This window comes from Vulpes vulpes, chromosome 12 (assembly GCF_048418805.1).
Source record: "Vulpes vulpes isolate BD-2025 chromosome 12, VulVul3, whole genome shotgun sequence".
Lineage (NCBI taxonomy): Eukaryota > Metazoa > Chordata > Mammalia > Carnivora > Canidae > Vulpes > Vulpes vulpes.
Window position 1 is genome coordinate 177,333,955 of NC_132791.1, and position 13,042 is coordinate 177,346,996.

General features: G+C 49.2%; 1 protein-coding gene across 2 annotated transcripts in view; it reads left to right on the top strand.

Moving 5' to 3' along the window:
* Positions 1-13,042, top strand: part of FA2H (fatty acid 2-hydroxylase) — a 67,184-nt gene that overhangs the window by 28,822 nt on the left and 25,320 nt on the right. For both annotated transcript variants that reach the window (XM_072731533.1, XM_072731534.1), the window contains exons 3-5: positions 5,205-5,347; positions 6,350-6,456; positions 12,411-12,583. In XM_072731533.1, coding sequence (XP_072587634.1) covers positions 5,205-5,347; positions 6,350-6,456; positions 12,411-12,583 — 423 coding nt within the window. The remainder of the gene's footprint in view (positions 1-5,204; positions 5,348-6,349; positions 6,457-12,410; positions 12,584-13,042) is intronic.

Sequence of the window (13,042 nt, forward strand, 5' to 3'; positions counted from 1 at the left end):
TTCCCCCTACAGGCTTGGCTGCAGCTGCATTCCAGACATAGCCCAGGAGGGCTCCCCGCTCCCGTGGGTCAGGGGCAGAGCTGAGCGGGGGAGGGGAGTAGGACTTTGTCCAAGCTTACCCCAATTTGCATGTGTTTCCTGGGGCCTGGCCTGTTGCGCAGGATTTTTGTGTACATAAAAGGACCCCCAGCCCACCAAGCCATTTCTGGGCATATCTTCACCTTCATCCACACAGTCAGCTTTAGCTGGGCACCCCTGAGTGAATTACTTGTTGTCTCTGAGCATCAAGCTCCAACGTCTGTGAAGGGAGGATTTGCTACTGAGAAGGTAGCTATGAGCTGTCCTCTCCTACACCCTCCCTTCTCAAGACCAATTCCCAGCCAGTTGCCATGTTGGAAGTGACCCAGTAAGTGAGAGGTATTGGATGTATTAGTACAAAGCTGAGACTTTCTCTGTCAGTGATCAGGGCTGGAAGAGAATTGAGAAAAGGCACCTTGTTGGTGTGCATACTCTCTAAATCAAGGTTGAGCATATGGTGAATGTCCCAGCCCCCAGGAGACTGTGGGGAAGGAAGCCTGGGTAGGGGTAGGGGTGGGGAGAGCTCCCACTCCAGGACCAACCAATCCCATCTTTTTTTTTTTTTTTTTTTTTTTTTAATTTTTTTTTTTTTTTTTTTTTTTTATGATAGGCACACATTGAGAGAGAGAGAGGCAGAGACACAGGCAGAGGGAGAAGCAGGCTCCATGCACCGGGAGCCCGATGTGGGATTCGATCCCGGGTCTCCAGGATCGCGCCCTGGGCCAAAGGCAGGCGCCAAACCGCTGCGCCACCCAGGGATCCCAACCAATCCCATCTTAATCACTCAGGGAACCCGGGTGGCTCAGCCGGTCTGTCTTTGGCTGAGGTCAGATCTCAGGGCCCTGGGATTGAACCCCACATCAGGCTCCCTGCTCTGTGCTCTGCGGGGAGCCTGCTTCTCCCTCTCCTTCTGCAGCTCCCCCTGTTTGTGCTCTCTCCTGTGCTCTTGCTCTCTCTCTGTCAAATAAATAAGTAAAATCTTTTTTAAAAAGTCACTTGTCCCCTCTGGGCCTCAATATTCTTCCCTATAAAATGGGGAGGTCAGCAAGTTTGGATTTCCGTACTAGCATGGAAGTCTCACTTTACTTCCCATAGAATAGTGGGCTGAGGCTGCAGTAGTGGAAATGTAGGTGTCAGCCATTGAGGACTGAGGGAGATGTTTGTAGAGGGGCCTCCCTCTTGGGATTCTTCCCAGGGTGGTGCTTCAGCCTCCAGAGCGAAGTGGTGCTCCCTGGTACCAAGGAGTGCTGCCCCACAGAAACAGACTATGGGCTAAATATGGACCCAGGTTAGAGGCAGTGAGAGGTCAGAGGCAGCCTTGCAACCAAGTCTGGACAGCAAGTGTGCCATTTGTACAGTGGCCAGTGCCCACTAGTCTACTCAGGGAGGAACCAGAGCATGTCCAAATACTAGATGGGCCACAGGACATCAAACAAGAGATTCCTATGTTTAAAGGAGTGGAGGGTTGGGGGCCGGCCCTGTCTACCTGAAAACCAGCTTTCCACATCTGCTCTGTCCTTTTGTTCTGTTCCCTTTGCAATAGGGTGTAAGAGTCAGGCTAGAATCCTGGCTTGCTGCTCACCTAGGTGTTCTTCCTGTGTCTCAATTAGGCTTATAAATCCTATGCTGTTTTCTATTCATTTTATAAAATAAGGGCAAAATGGATCAATAGGTAAAAATTTGCACAAACCACTGCTAGGCTGAGAGAGAAGCCTGCCTGGCCATACCCCTGTGTTATAGCTTGAAATGTTCACTGTCTGAGGTAGCTAAGTCTGGATTAAGGGCACAAATGAAAAAAGGCATAGAATGTTGTGTGTAGCATGCAAAAATGGAACATATAAAAACCAGGGGTTTCATTCAAGATAGATGGTGATAAGTTAAGGATGCATATTATCATCCTTAGGACAGCAACCATGGGAAAAATACAAAAGGGCATAGCTCAAAAGGTAATAGAGAATATTTCTAATATAGAATATTTCTAAATATTTGATTAATGCAGACAAGACAAGAAAGGAAGATAGTGGAAATAAGTAGAAAACAAACAGCAAGATGGTAGACCTACCCCAGCATTAAACATAAATGGACTAAACACTTCAATTAAAAGGCAGACATGGTCTGACTAGATTAAAAAAAAAAAAAAAGCGAAACCCAACAATATACTGTCTTCTTTTTTTTTTTTTTTTTAAGATTTTATTTATTTATTCATGAGAGACACACAGAGAGAGGCAGAGACACAGCCAGAGGGAGAAGCAGGCTCCATGCAGGGAGATTTTATCCAACAATATACTGTCTTAAAGAGATGCACTGTAAATGTAAAAACATACACAAGAGGAAAGTAAAGGGGTAGGAAAAGATAGACCATGCAAACACCAAGCATAAAAAAGCCCAGTGTGACTCTATTAAAATCAGACGAAGTGGGCTTTGGGGCAAGGAATATTACTAGGTACCAAGATGGCTATTTCTGAATAATAAAGGAGACAACTCACCAAAAAGACATAACTTGGCAATCTTGGGCAAGTTACCCAGCTTCATTTCCCATCTGCAAAATGACAATAATAATGGGACCTGCCTAGTTAGGGGTATGGTGAGGATCGAATTATTTAATTCTTTTCTTTTTTTTCTCAAAGTATTTAATTCATGTAAGGTGTTAAAACCATGCTTGGCACATGACAAATGCTCTGTGAATGTTAGTTCTCAAGGTTATTGCAATTGGGACAAAGCCTCAGGCTCTCACCATGACCCTGACTTAGCTTCCTCTGAGGTGGGGCTCTGCAGGCTGCTGCAAGATAAGGTGTAAATACAAGCCAGCATCTGGTTCCTCCAGTTCCTTTTCCTGGTAGTGGTGGTGCTGTGTGTGTGCGTGTGTAGAGACATGAGGCAGAGAAATGGAATGAGACAGCATGCACCCAATGAATCTATTTGCTATAGACCCAGGGAAAAAAGTCAAAGAGGTATGGGGACTGGGTCTAGGAAGGGAGCAGGCACCAGGTGGAGTTTGGATGATTGCCTGGCATAACTGGTACTGAATGGGATGGCTCCCGGCTGCCCTGAGTCATCTCCCAGCCTGAGAAGCAGGAAGGCAGCCACTATGTGGAAATTACCAAGTTCACATGGAAGGAACTACAAAGATCTTTGGGCGTTTTCCCCTGGTCACAGGCACAGAAAGAATAGCCAGTGAATTCCCTGCTTTCCCTACACCCCTGCTCGAAGGCAGTGATAGTGGGGCTGGTTTCTTCAGCAGCAGGGCTGGGAGATCTGCGAAGGCCACCCCAGCTTTGGCCTGGAGATCTGGGCAAGGATGACATTCCTGCCAGGGATGTGGGAAGAGAGGTCTCTGAATCACTGCTGACTCCTTTTCTTCTCCTTTACTCTCCTGACACTACCTCCCTTCTCACACGCACTGGCTGCCTACCTCCCTTGTTTAGAGATTTATTGACATCCACTGCACATTGGGCGCACCTCACCCTATTTCCTATTGTGGATGGTAGGTCAGGGCACACCAGGCTTGATAGATGAGAGAGCCTAGGGGCTCCAAGAGGTAAAGGCACTTGCCCATGGCTGGTAAATGGCAGAGTCTGGCTTTCAAGATGGTCCCTCACTACAAGTTCATTGTTCTTTATCAGTTTTAGTTTACTGACTTTGGTACAGATTAATCTTCTTTAATACACTCATCAGAAATCTTCAAGGGTTTCCCATCGCCTAGAGCTGCAGCTTCCAAGCTTTTTTGATCTTGCATTCCTGTGAGTAAAACATTAAGAGCACATTCTCCATTGTATGTCCATTTTAATTATAAATTATTTGCAAATGCTAATGTACTCTTGTATTAGAAAGTATTCATTCATATGTGGTTTCAAGATGAGATAAATATATTACCAAATAGAAGGAGTCTCTAATATTTCCTCTCTGTGTCTGCGGATCAGCCTGTGGATCCCCTAGGATATGCATACGTCCCCACCTTGGAAACAATTGGCCTGAAGGATAAAGTGCCAACTCATGGGCCTAGGATGGGACGCTTTGCCATCTAAAACTGTCAGCAGATTTCTTCCCACTGCCCTGCAGATCAGTGTCAAGGTACCAAATGGACCACAGTCATTCTCAACGCTACATCTCCCTCTACACCCTTCCCCTCTCCTCCTTTCTAAGTCCTCCATGCTGGGTGAGCTCTAGCACAAACCCCAGGTTTTCTGCAAAGTCTTCCTCTTTGACCCTGAGCATTCGTGCCAATTGTTCGACTTCTGAATCTCAGCCTGCCTGCATCACCACTAAGCTATCTCACCTGGCATGTTTAGATGAATCTTGCCAAGCACTATATGCAGGTACCATTATTATTACTTCCATCTCATAGCTGGGGAAGCTGAGGCTCAAAAAGATCAAGTAAATTTCCAAAGACACATACTAAGTGATGGATTTGTACCCTGGCCTGAGGTCTAGACTCAACTCTGATTAAGCACTAAGCTATATAAAGCAAAGATGGTCTCTTACACTCCTGGTTTTGTTTTGTTTTGTTTTTGTTTTGTTTTGTTTTCTCTCAACAGCTTGCTAAAAACACATATATAGATGAAATATCAAGAAAATTTTTGAATGAATGATAGTTTGAATGGATGAATGAATGAATCACCCAGGCCAACATCAAGAAGAAAGCCCATGGAAAAGGGGGAAAGGCCTCTTTTATTGCCAGTACAGAATGTATTGGCTCCTGTACCTAGAGTTCTGAGAAAGACTTCAGGCTTCAGGCATGGCTGAATCTGGCTGTGCAGGTGTCATCTCCCAGATTCAGTGTCTCTGACTCCCGGCATGGCCATCCTCTGTGTTAACCAAGTCCTCAAGTAGGCTTTGCTGGCAACTCCAGGGTTCTGCCCTGCCAACGTAGCAACTCCAACAGGAAGAAAGAAAGAGTGTCTGATGGCTCATTGCTCCAGCTCAGGTCATAGGCCCGTCCTAGATCACATTTCTGTGACCAGGGGGTTGAGATGAGGGGCTTGGTCAGTTCTGGGATCATTGAAATGGAAGGGTGGCTAGTGCCATTCAGACCACAAGAGCTGAGTTGGAAGATGGGGGTCAGGATATTGGAAGAATGAGTGTGCATAGGTATGAATATCAGGTCCACTTGACTTTGTCTCTTGCAGGATTTGGTAGACTGGCGGAAGCCCCTACTGTGGCAAGTAGGCCACCTGGGAGAGAAGTACGATGAGTGGGTCCACCAGCCAGTGATCAGGCCCATCCGCCTCTTCCACTCTGACCTCATCGAGTCCCTCTCCAAGAGTGTCTGGTGAGCCCTGCTCAGGGCCCATGGTGGGCTATTCCTCTCTCCTGATGCTGCCAGTCAGATACAGAAGGGGAAAGTGCAACTGGGTCCCTCCCCCAGAGCCCAGAGCTATCCTGTAAGCTCTTGGTGATAGTGGAACATGCCATAGACACAATCCATTCCTCTGCATGGTTTGTCCATTGAGTGAGTGGCAAATGAACATGTAGCCAGAAACCACTTTAAATGTCACCCCTGTTCTTTTTTTTTTAGCTGCCTCCAACAGCTTTTATTTATTTATTTTATTATTTTATTTTTTTAATAATAAATTTATTTTTTATTGGTGTTCAATTTGCCAACATACAGAATAACACCCAGTGCTCATCCTGTCAAGTGCCCCGCTCAGTGCCCGCCACCCAGTCACCCCCACTCCCCGCCCTCCTCCCCTTCCACCACCCCTAGTTCATTTCCCAGAGTTAGGAGTCTTCCATGTTCTGTCTCCCTTTCTGATATATCCCACTTATTTTTTTCTCCTTTCCCCTTTATTCCCTTTCACTATTATTTATGCTGAGTGAAATAAGTCAATCGGAGAAGGACAAACATTATATGGTCTCATTCATTTGGAGAATATAAATAATATAAATAATGTCACCCCTGTTCTATTCTAGACTCTTTTGAGGATTTTCCAGCCTCTAAAGCCCAAAGGAATAATTTTGCCTGCAATTGGCTTCTTTGCCACAAGAGGTCAGCATCTATCCAGCTGCGCAGAGTCTAGCCACAGGGATGCAGTTCTTTTCTGCCAATAACTTATCTCAGAGGTGGAAGCAAATAGACTTACAGTGTCTCTCTTCTTTTCTCCTCCCTGCCCCCAAAGCAGTGTCCCTTTGGCCCTGTGTCTCCATATGCTTTCCGTACATGCTTTGGTCTCATTTATTCCTTCCTATCATTGAGAGGTGCATTTCTGGGGAAGCTGGACACTGTCGAGCACCTGTGTATGTCTCTCTCTTTACCCCGATGGCCCTCCTGCAGGTACAGTGTCCCTGTCATCTGGATGCCCCTGATGCTGTACCTCAGTTGGTCCTACTACCAAACCCTCGCTCAGGGCAACGTTCGACTCTTCGAGTCCTTCAGCACAGGTAAGGTTGGTTCCTCTTCGGGAGCAGGAGATTCCAGTGCTGTCTCTGGTCCTGAGTTTCTAAGAACATAGAACCCCAAACAACATCATAAACGTTTGTAAATGAGGCCTCTCTGTAGCAATAGACTTCCAGAGAACAATGTCAGACTCCCCCCACCCAAACCCCAAATGGATAAAGAAAAAAAATAAAGACCAGCAACATGTTAGCAGACACTAAATGAAATTATGTTGTCAGGAGATGTAGCCATAAAGGAGAAGGCTTCTTGCGGAGTCTAATGCTGGAAAATGTGTGACTTGGGATTGTCAAGAAACTGAGTTAAATCATTTCAGTAGGTGCACAGCTGAGAGCTGGACACCAGGTGCTCCAAGAACACAGTACAGATTAGAACGCAGGAGAGAAGGATGGGGGAGTGCCCTGCAGTATCCCTACAGGCCTGCACAGCAGAGCCCCTGACTTGTAGCAACCCCACTAGCCACTCCTGAGCACTTGGCACACGCCAGGCCTGCTGCTTTCCGGGGACCATCTCTCTTACTCCTCCCAGCATTCCCACAAGAGAGGTACTGTCATCATGCCCTTTTAGAGATGAGGAGATGCTGCCTTAGGGAAGTCAATCGAGTGCTTCAGGGTCCCATGGCTGGGACAGGTTTGGGGGTGGCCACTTTTGCCAGCCTGCCTCCCAAGCTTACTGATTTCCAGGTACCTCTAGGAACAAGTCACCTGCCCTGATGGCCTTCTGACCTGGCTCAGCCTGCCTCTGGGAGGTACTAGCCCCTGGTGGGTGGCTCCAACCGAGGCTAGGTTGGGGGATAGGTGGGAAATGGCTGCTGGGGGTAGTTGAGGTGGGCTTTCCCCTCCTGATCCCACATCATGTTCTTCAGAGCCTCCCTCTCTCTGCCAGACACGGGCTCCCTCTCCCTATACTCGAGGCTTTGTTCCTGCCTGCCTCTGCCGGGAGTGGCAAGCTGCCGGTGTGAATGGCTTAGAGGAGAGGGGCCAGGGCCACAGCGACCAGGGTCTCAGTTTCCCCAGCTGGCCCGGGGCAGAGGCGGATGTGGTGGGAGCTGAACAGGCTGTAGGAAGTCCCCCAGAGCCCAGACCCGCTCCTGCTCACTGAGGGTTAACCCACACACCCTGCAAGCCGCGGTTACCCTTTTCTGCCCACGCTGAATAGCTCAGGCACAGCACAGGGCTTGTTGCTCAGAAGGCCTGCTCACTGAATCGCCCACTGTCCACCCGGCACTCCCCTAACAATCAGCAACAGTGGCAGGGCCGCCAAGGCTGGCAGCCGGAGGGGGAAGGGGATGCCGGCGCTTTGGCCGAGGTCCCTCTGCAGGATTCCTCCAGAGATGCCACTCAGTACCAGCTCCGGCCGGATGGGCCGACAGGGGTGATGCTGGGGTGACAGGGCGGGCAGAGACCTGACCTATAGGAGGGGACTCTTCTGTGTGGCAGGGAGGGTGATCTGAGGGCTGGGTCCAAATGCAGCCTCCGCAGAGAGCTAAAATGTGCCATCTGAGAGAGGGCCAGTGTAGAGTCTGTGACCACAGTGCCAGTGATGATGGCACAAGAGAGATGCATCCACATCCCTCCCTCATCCCCTAGCTCATCAGATGAGCCCCAGGCCCCAGGCAGAGGACATAAGAGCCGCAGAGTGAGGCTAGGGAATGCTCGCAGGGTCCCAATGCAGCTGCTGGACAAAGGATACACCACAACAAAGGTGGAAAGTCAGGGTGCCAAGAAGCACCTGATGGAGGTTGAACAGGGACACCAGTTCTGCAAACCTAGGATGGTCCCTGGAGCAGTTCCTGGGAGCAGATTAGAGCACGCACCACACCAGAACCATTGCCAGGCAGCACCCTAGGGGTACTGGCCTCCATGGGGACTCTGTTGCAGGACCCCCAGCGAGGGCCAAGACCAAAATCCGTGGCCAGGGAATGTTCCTGTGTGTCCAGTCCTTTCCCCGCTGTCAGGAAAGCTAAGCAGCAAGGTAGGGCTCCTGCGCCCTGTGCAGGGGAGACAAGGGGCTGGGCTGGGAACCCTCTCCCTCAACCAGTGACCCTCCAGAACTCTACAAGGAGAATCAAGGTGAGCACAATAGGAGCGCAAGTTAGAACTTGGATGTATTTTGCCTCATACTTAAATTTAAATGGCTCCATTTAAAAATCGTGGTAGCAACTTATTATATATGAAGATCACTATATCATTAGTATTAATAGATAATATTATATTAGTCTTACTGTATAATATATATCCTTATCATATAGTCACGTATTCTGTGACTCCTCCCTCCTAACCACAGTCTTTCGTGATGGGTAGGATTAGTTTTACTGTTGAGAAAATATTGAGATGGTGCAGAGCCAGGATTTGAACTCAGGGCTACAAATCCAAAATACATGCTCTCTGTACTCCACCAGAGGGTTCTGAGGAACCCAGGGAAGAGGTGTCAGAGCTTCCCTGGAAGCAAGGCCCTCTTGCCTCCCAGAGCAGCCCCGCCAGGGCCAGATGGCCCCTCACATTGCGGTCAGGCAAGCGTCTTGTACCAAACATGGACTCAGCTTAGGTTGACATCCTGGTGAACATCCACCCACCGAGCTCAGTACAGTCCCCAGGACAGTACCTGGCAGAGCTACTGCTTAGGAGGAAGCCACCGTCTAGTGCAAACTCCTAGGGATCTAGCTGTACATCACTGCTCTGCGGCCCCGGAAGGCCCAGGGACGGGCAGGGTTGCAGTCAGCAAATGGTCCCATCTGAGAAGCCTTCAAGCCTCTCTTATTGCTCACCCTCCCCCACCCCCAGCTTGACCTGGTACAAAAGGTCAACTTCACTTTGGTCCTTGATTGTTTTGTCAGAACGGGGCTGGGCCCAGATTCTGTTTCAAAGAGCCGGAAGGTCCCTCCCTGCCCCTTTGCTGTCCTGGGCTTTCTTCCTTCCTCAGCAGCCACGGGTGGTCACCCACACTCGGTCCACTGGCCTATGGCCAGTGCACTGGGGACGGGGACGGATGGTAGAACAGCAGCCACAGGGCAGTGTGACAAGTGGGACATGAGGGGTGGGGCCGGTGCTTCCAAACCAGCCCAGGTGGGGATGAGGGCATCTGGCTTCTCGCACCAGACACCTGGGCTGAATCTCCAAGGATAAAGGGTTAGGGAGAGGATCCCAGTAAAGAAAATATGAGCAAAATTAGGGATACAGTAGGAGTGGGGAAGAGGGAGGATGAGTACACCTAAGGAGCCACAGGGCTTTGGTTTGGCCCTTCAGTACAGGTGACAGGGAAACGAGGCAGGGACATGGCTGGCAGCATGGGTCTCAAGGGACTGAGTGCGCTGCTGGGGATTCGGCCTTTACCTAACGGTAACGAGGTCCCAAAAAAGGCTTTGAACAGTATATGGGGACAGGGAATTGGGATGGGAGGCAGATGCCTCATTGGGCAAGAGGTGATAAAGTGGTAAGGGGATTAAGAGCAGCAAATGGACCAGATGTTTTTTAATTGAGATGAGATTCACCTAATATAAAATTAACCATTTTAAAGTGAGCAATTCAGTGGCATTTAGTGCATTTACAACGTTGTGCAATCACCACTTCCATCTAGTTCCAGAACATGTTCATCACCCCAAAAGGAAACCCCGAACCCATTGAGCAAGTCACTCCCCATTTTTCCCTCCTCCAGCCCCTGGTAACCACCAAATACAACTTCTGCCTCTATACATTGGCCAATTCTGGACATTCCATACAAGTGAAATCATACAACACATCGACTTTTGTATCTGGCTTCTTTTACTTTGCCAAGACATGTTAAAGTGCCACCTGGATGGATGCAGAAAAGGATCAGCTAAGCATTAGGTCATGTGTGGATGTCGGAACCCTGGCTGAGGAAAGAACCCATGAGGAGCAACCTAGGAATGACAGGATGGGCAGGAAGAAGAGGAGGAGGATTGGCTTCACTTGGCAACTGTTGACTTTGGGGGCCTGTGGACAGCCGTATAGAGGTGCCCTGTAGCAAGTGGCTGTCCAGGACCGGGGTGGAGGTGGAAGTCTGGGCAGGGGTTGGGGGGGTAGCCTCTTGGTGTGGCTGACTTCCACCAGCAGAGGTTGTGTGGGAGTAGAGAGTCAAGGCTTAGACGCTGGGGACAGAAGCAGCATTTCCATGATGGTACCTGACAAGGGGCATCTAGAGAAGAGGAGAAAAGCCAAGTGACCCATTGGGCAGGGAGACGAGCTGTGTATTCTAACCATATGGGTTGTAGAGCTTTGGAGAATGAAGCTATGGACTTGCTCCCTTGGAACATCCCACAAAAATCAAAAGATGAAATATAGTTTACAATATGAACCAGCAACTTCACTCCTAGGCTTGTCCCCAGGACATCTGAAAACATACCCCCACAAAAACTTGTACACGAATGCTCATGGCAGCATTATTCGTAATGGCCCCAAAATAGAAATGGCCCAGATGTCCATCAACTGATGAATGGATAAACAGAGGTGGTACAGCCGTACAAGGGAAAAATATTCAGCCTCCTGACACATGCTACAACACAGATGTGCCTTGAAAATAGTCCGTGTAAAAGAAGCCAGTCATAAAGACCACATGTTGTAGGATTCCTCTTATATGGAATATCCAGAATGGGCAAATCCATAGACAGAAAGTAGATTTGTGGTTTCCAGGGGCTGGGAAGCAGCAGGGGTGGGAAAGAGGAGTGACTGCTAGCGGAGACAGGTGTTTCTTTTTGGGGTGATAGAAATGTTCTAGAATTGACTGGTGATTGGTTGCACAATAGTGAATATACTAAAAAAAAAAAAAAAAAGACCCACTGAATTGTATACTTTAAGTGGGTGAATTGTAGGATATGTGAATTATATTTCAATAAAGCTGTTATTTTTCAAAAGGGAGAGGAAGTCTGGCCAGAGCAATGGCTTGTGGAGAAAAATACAGCTTAGGTGTGGAGAAAACAGTGACCAGAGCTGGCGTCCCATGAAGCCAAGAATGAATGGGGAAAAGAAATGAGAGCTTCCAAGACTGCAGGCTGTCTTCAGAGGGGTGGGGTGGGTAACCTCACACATGATGACAATCCCATGTCTCCGGTCTTCTGGTCTCTGAAGAATCATCTTCAGGGTTTTCACATCTCCCTCTTACGCTATGACTTCAAGTCTTGTCTGTTAATATTTCTCTACTTGGATTTTTCTGTCCTTCCTGCCCGCCCCCTCTGCCATCCTTGGTTGCTAACATTTTCATCAATAATCCTCTGGCTCTACTGGCTTCATTGGGATCATCCTTCCCTCTTTCCTGTGCCACTGATGCAAGGTCCCCCCCTACCAGACGTGTCAGCCATTTGGATTGCTTTAACAAGACATCACAGACCAAGTGGCTTATAAAAAACAGAAATTTATTGCCCACAGTTCCAAAGACTGGAAGTCCAAGATCAGGATGCCATCCTGGTCCGGTGAGGGGGCCCCCTGTAGGTCCCAAACTTCTCATTGTATCCTTACATGAAGCTCAGCGGAGTCTCTTTTATGGGAGCACAAGTCCTGTTCAGGACAGCTCCACCCTCATGACCCAATCACCCTCTAAAGGCCCCATGTTCCAATACCCTCACATTGGCAGTGAGGTTTCAGTTCATGTAAGAATTTGGAGGGGGACACTTTGAGACCAGCACCGGGGAGAGTTCCAGCACTGGCAACAGCTGCTCCCCTTAGCCCTCCTAAGGGAGATCTCAGACCTCTTGCCAGCAGCCCCATTGTTCTCCGAGAGGACCCCTCCAAGCCTAGCGCAGATCCTCACAGCCTCCTGCCCATTTTGACCCAAGAGCCGCATCAGTGTGGCCAGCCCCAGAGCTGCTAGATGCAGAGCAGCAGCTCCCAAGGTGACCAGACAGCGAGAGATGGGACGTCTGGAGCCACCAGGCATCGCTGCCCATGGGGGGCCGCCCTGACTTGGCCTCTCTCCTGCCATTCTGCAGAGTACTCAGTAGCCATGCCTGAGTCTGTGTTCCCGGGCCTCTTCATAATGGGGCTGTTCCTCTGGAGCCTCTTAGAGTACCTCATCCATCGCTTCCTGTTCCACATGAAGCCCCCCAGCAACAGCTATTACCTCATCATGCTGCACTTCGTCTTGCATGGCCAACACCACAAGGTGAGCAGGGCCGGCTCCATAACCAATGCAGGGGGGCTGCTGATCTTTGTGGGATTCGGGGTGGGAACAGGAGGCAATTGGGGCATTCGATGTTGCTCAGAGGGGTGACCGGGTCCTAATCTGAACTGGGCGTGGACAGAGCGAGGGTGCGTGCCTGCACACCATCATCAGCAACACCAGGCCTGCTGCAGGTACATTTCAGAGTCATCTTTCATCTTCCCAGCAACGAGTTCATTTATTCATCTCTTCAACCAGTGTTCACCACCGAGTGCTCACCATGTGCAGGCACTGTTCTAAACAGCATTGAACAAAACAGTAAAAAAGTCACTGCCCCTGTGCAGCTTCCTTCTGAAGATGGTGCTACAGTTCTCTGCATTCCACAGAGCGGCACACTGAGGCTTGGAGAGATTAAGAAACTGAGGGACTTGCCCAAAGTCACACCTGGCACAGCCAGGAGGT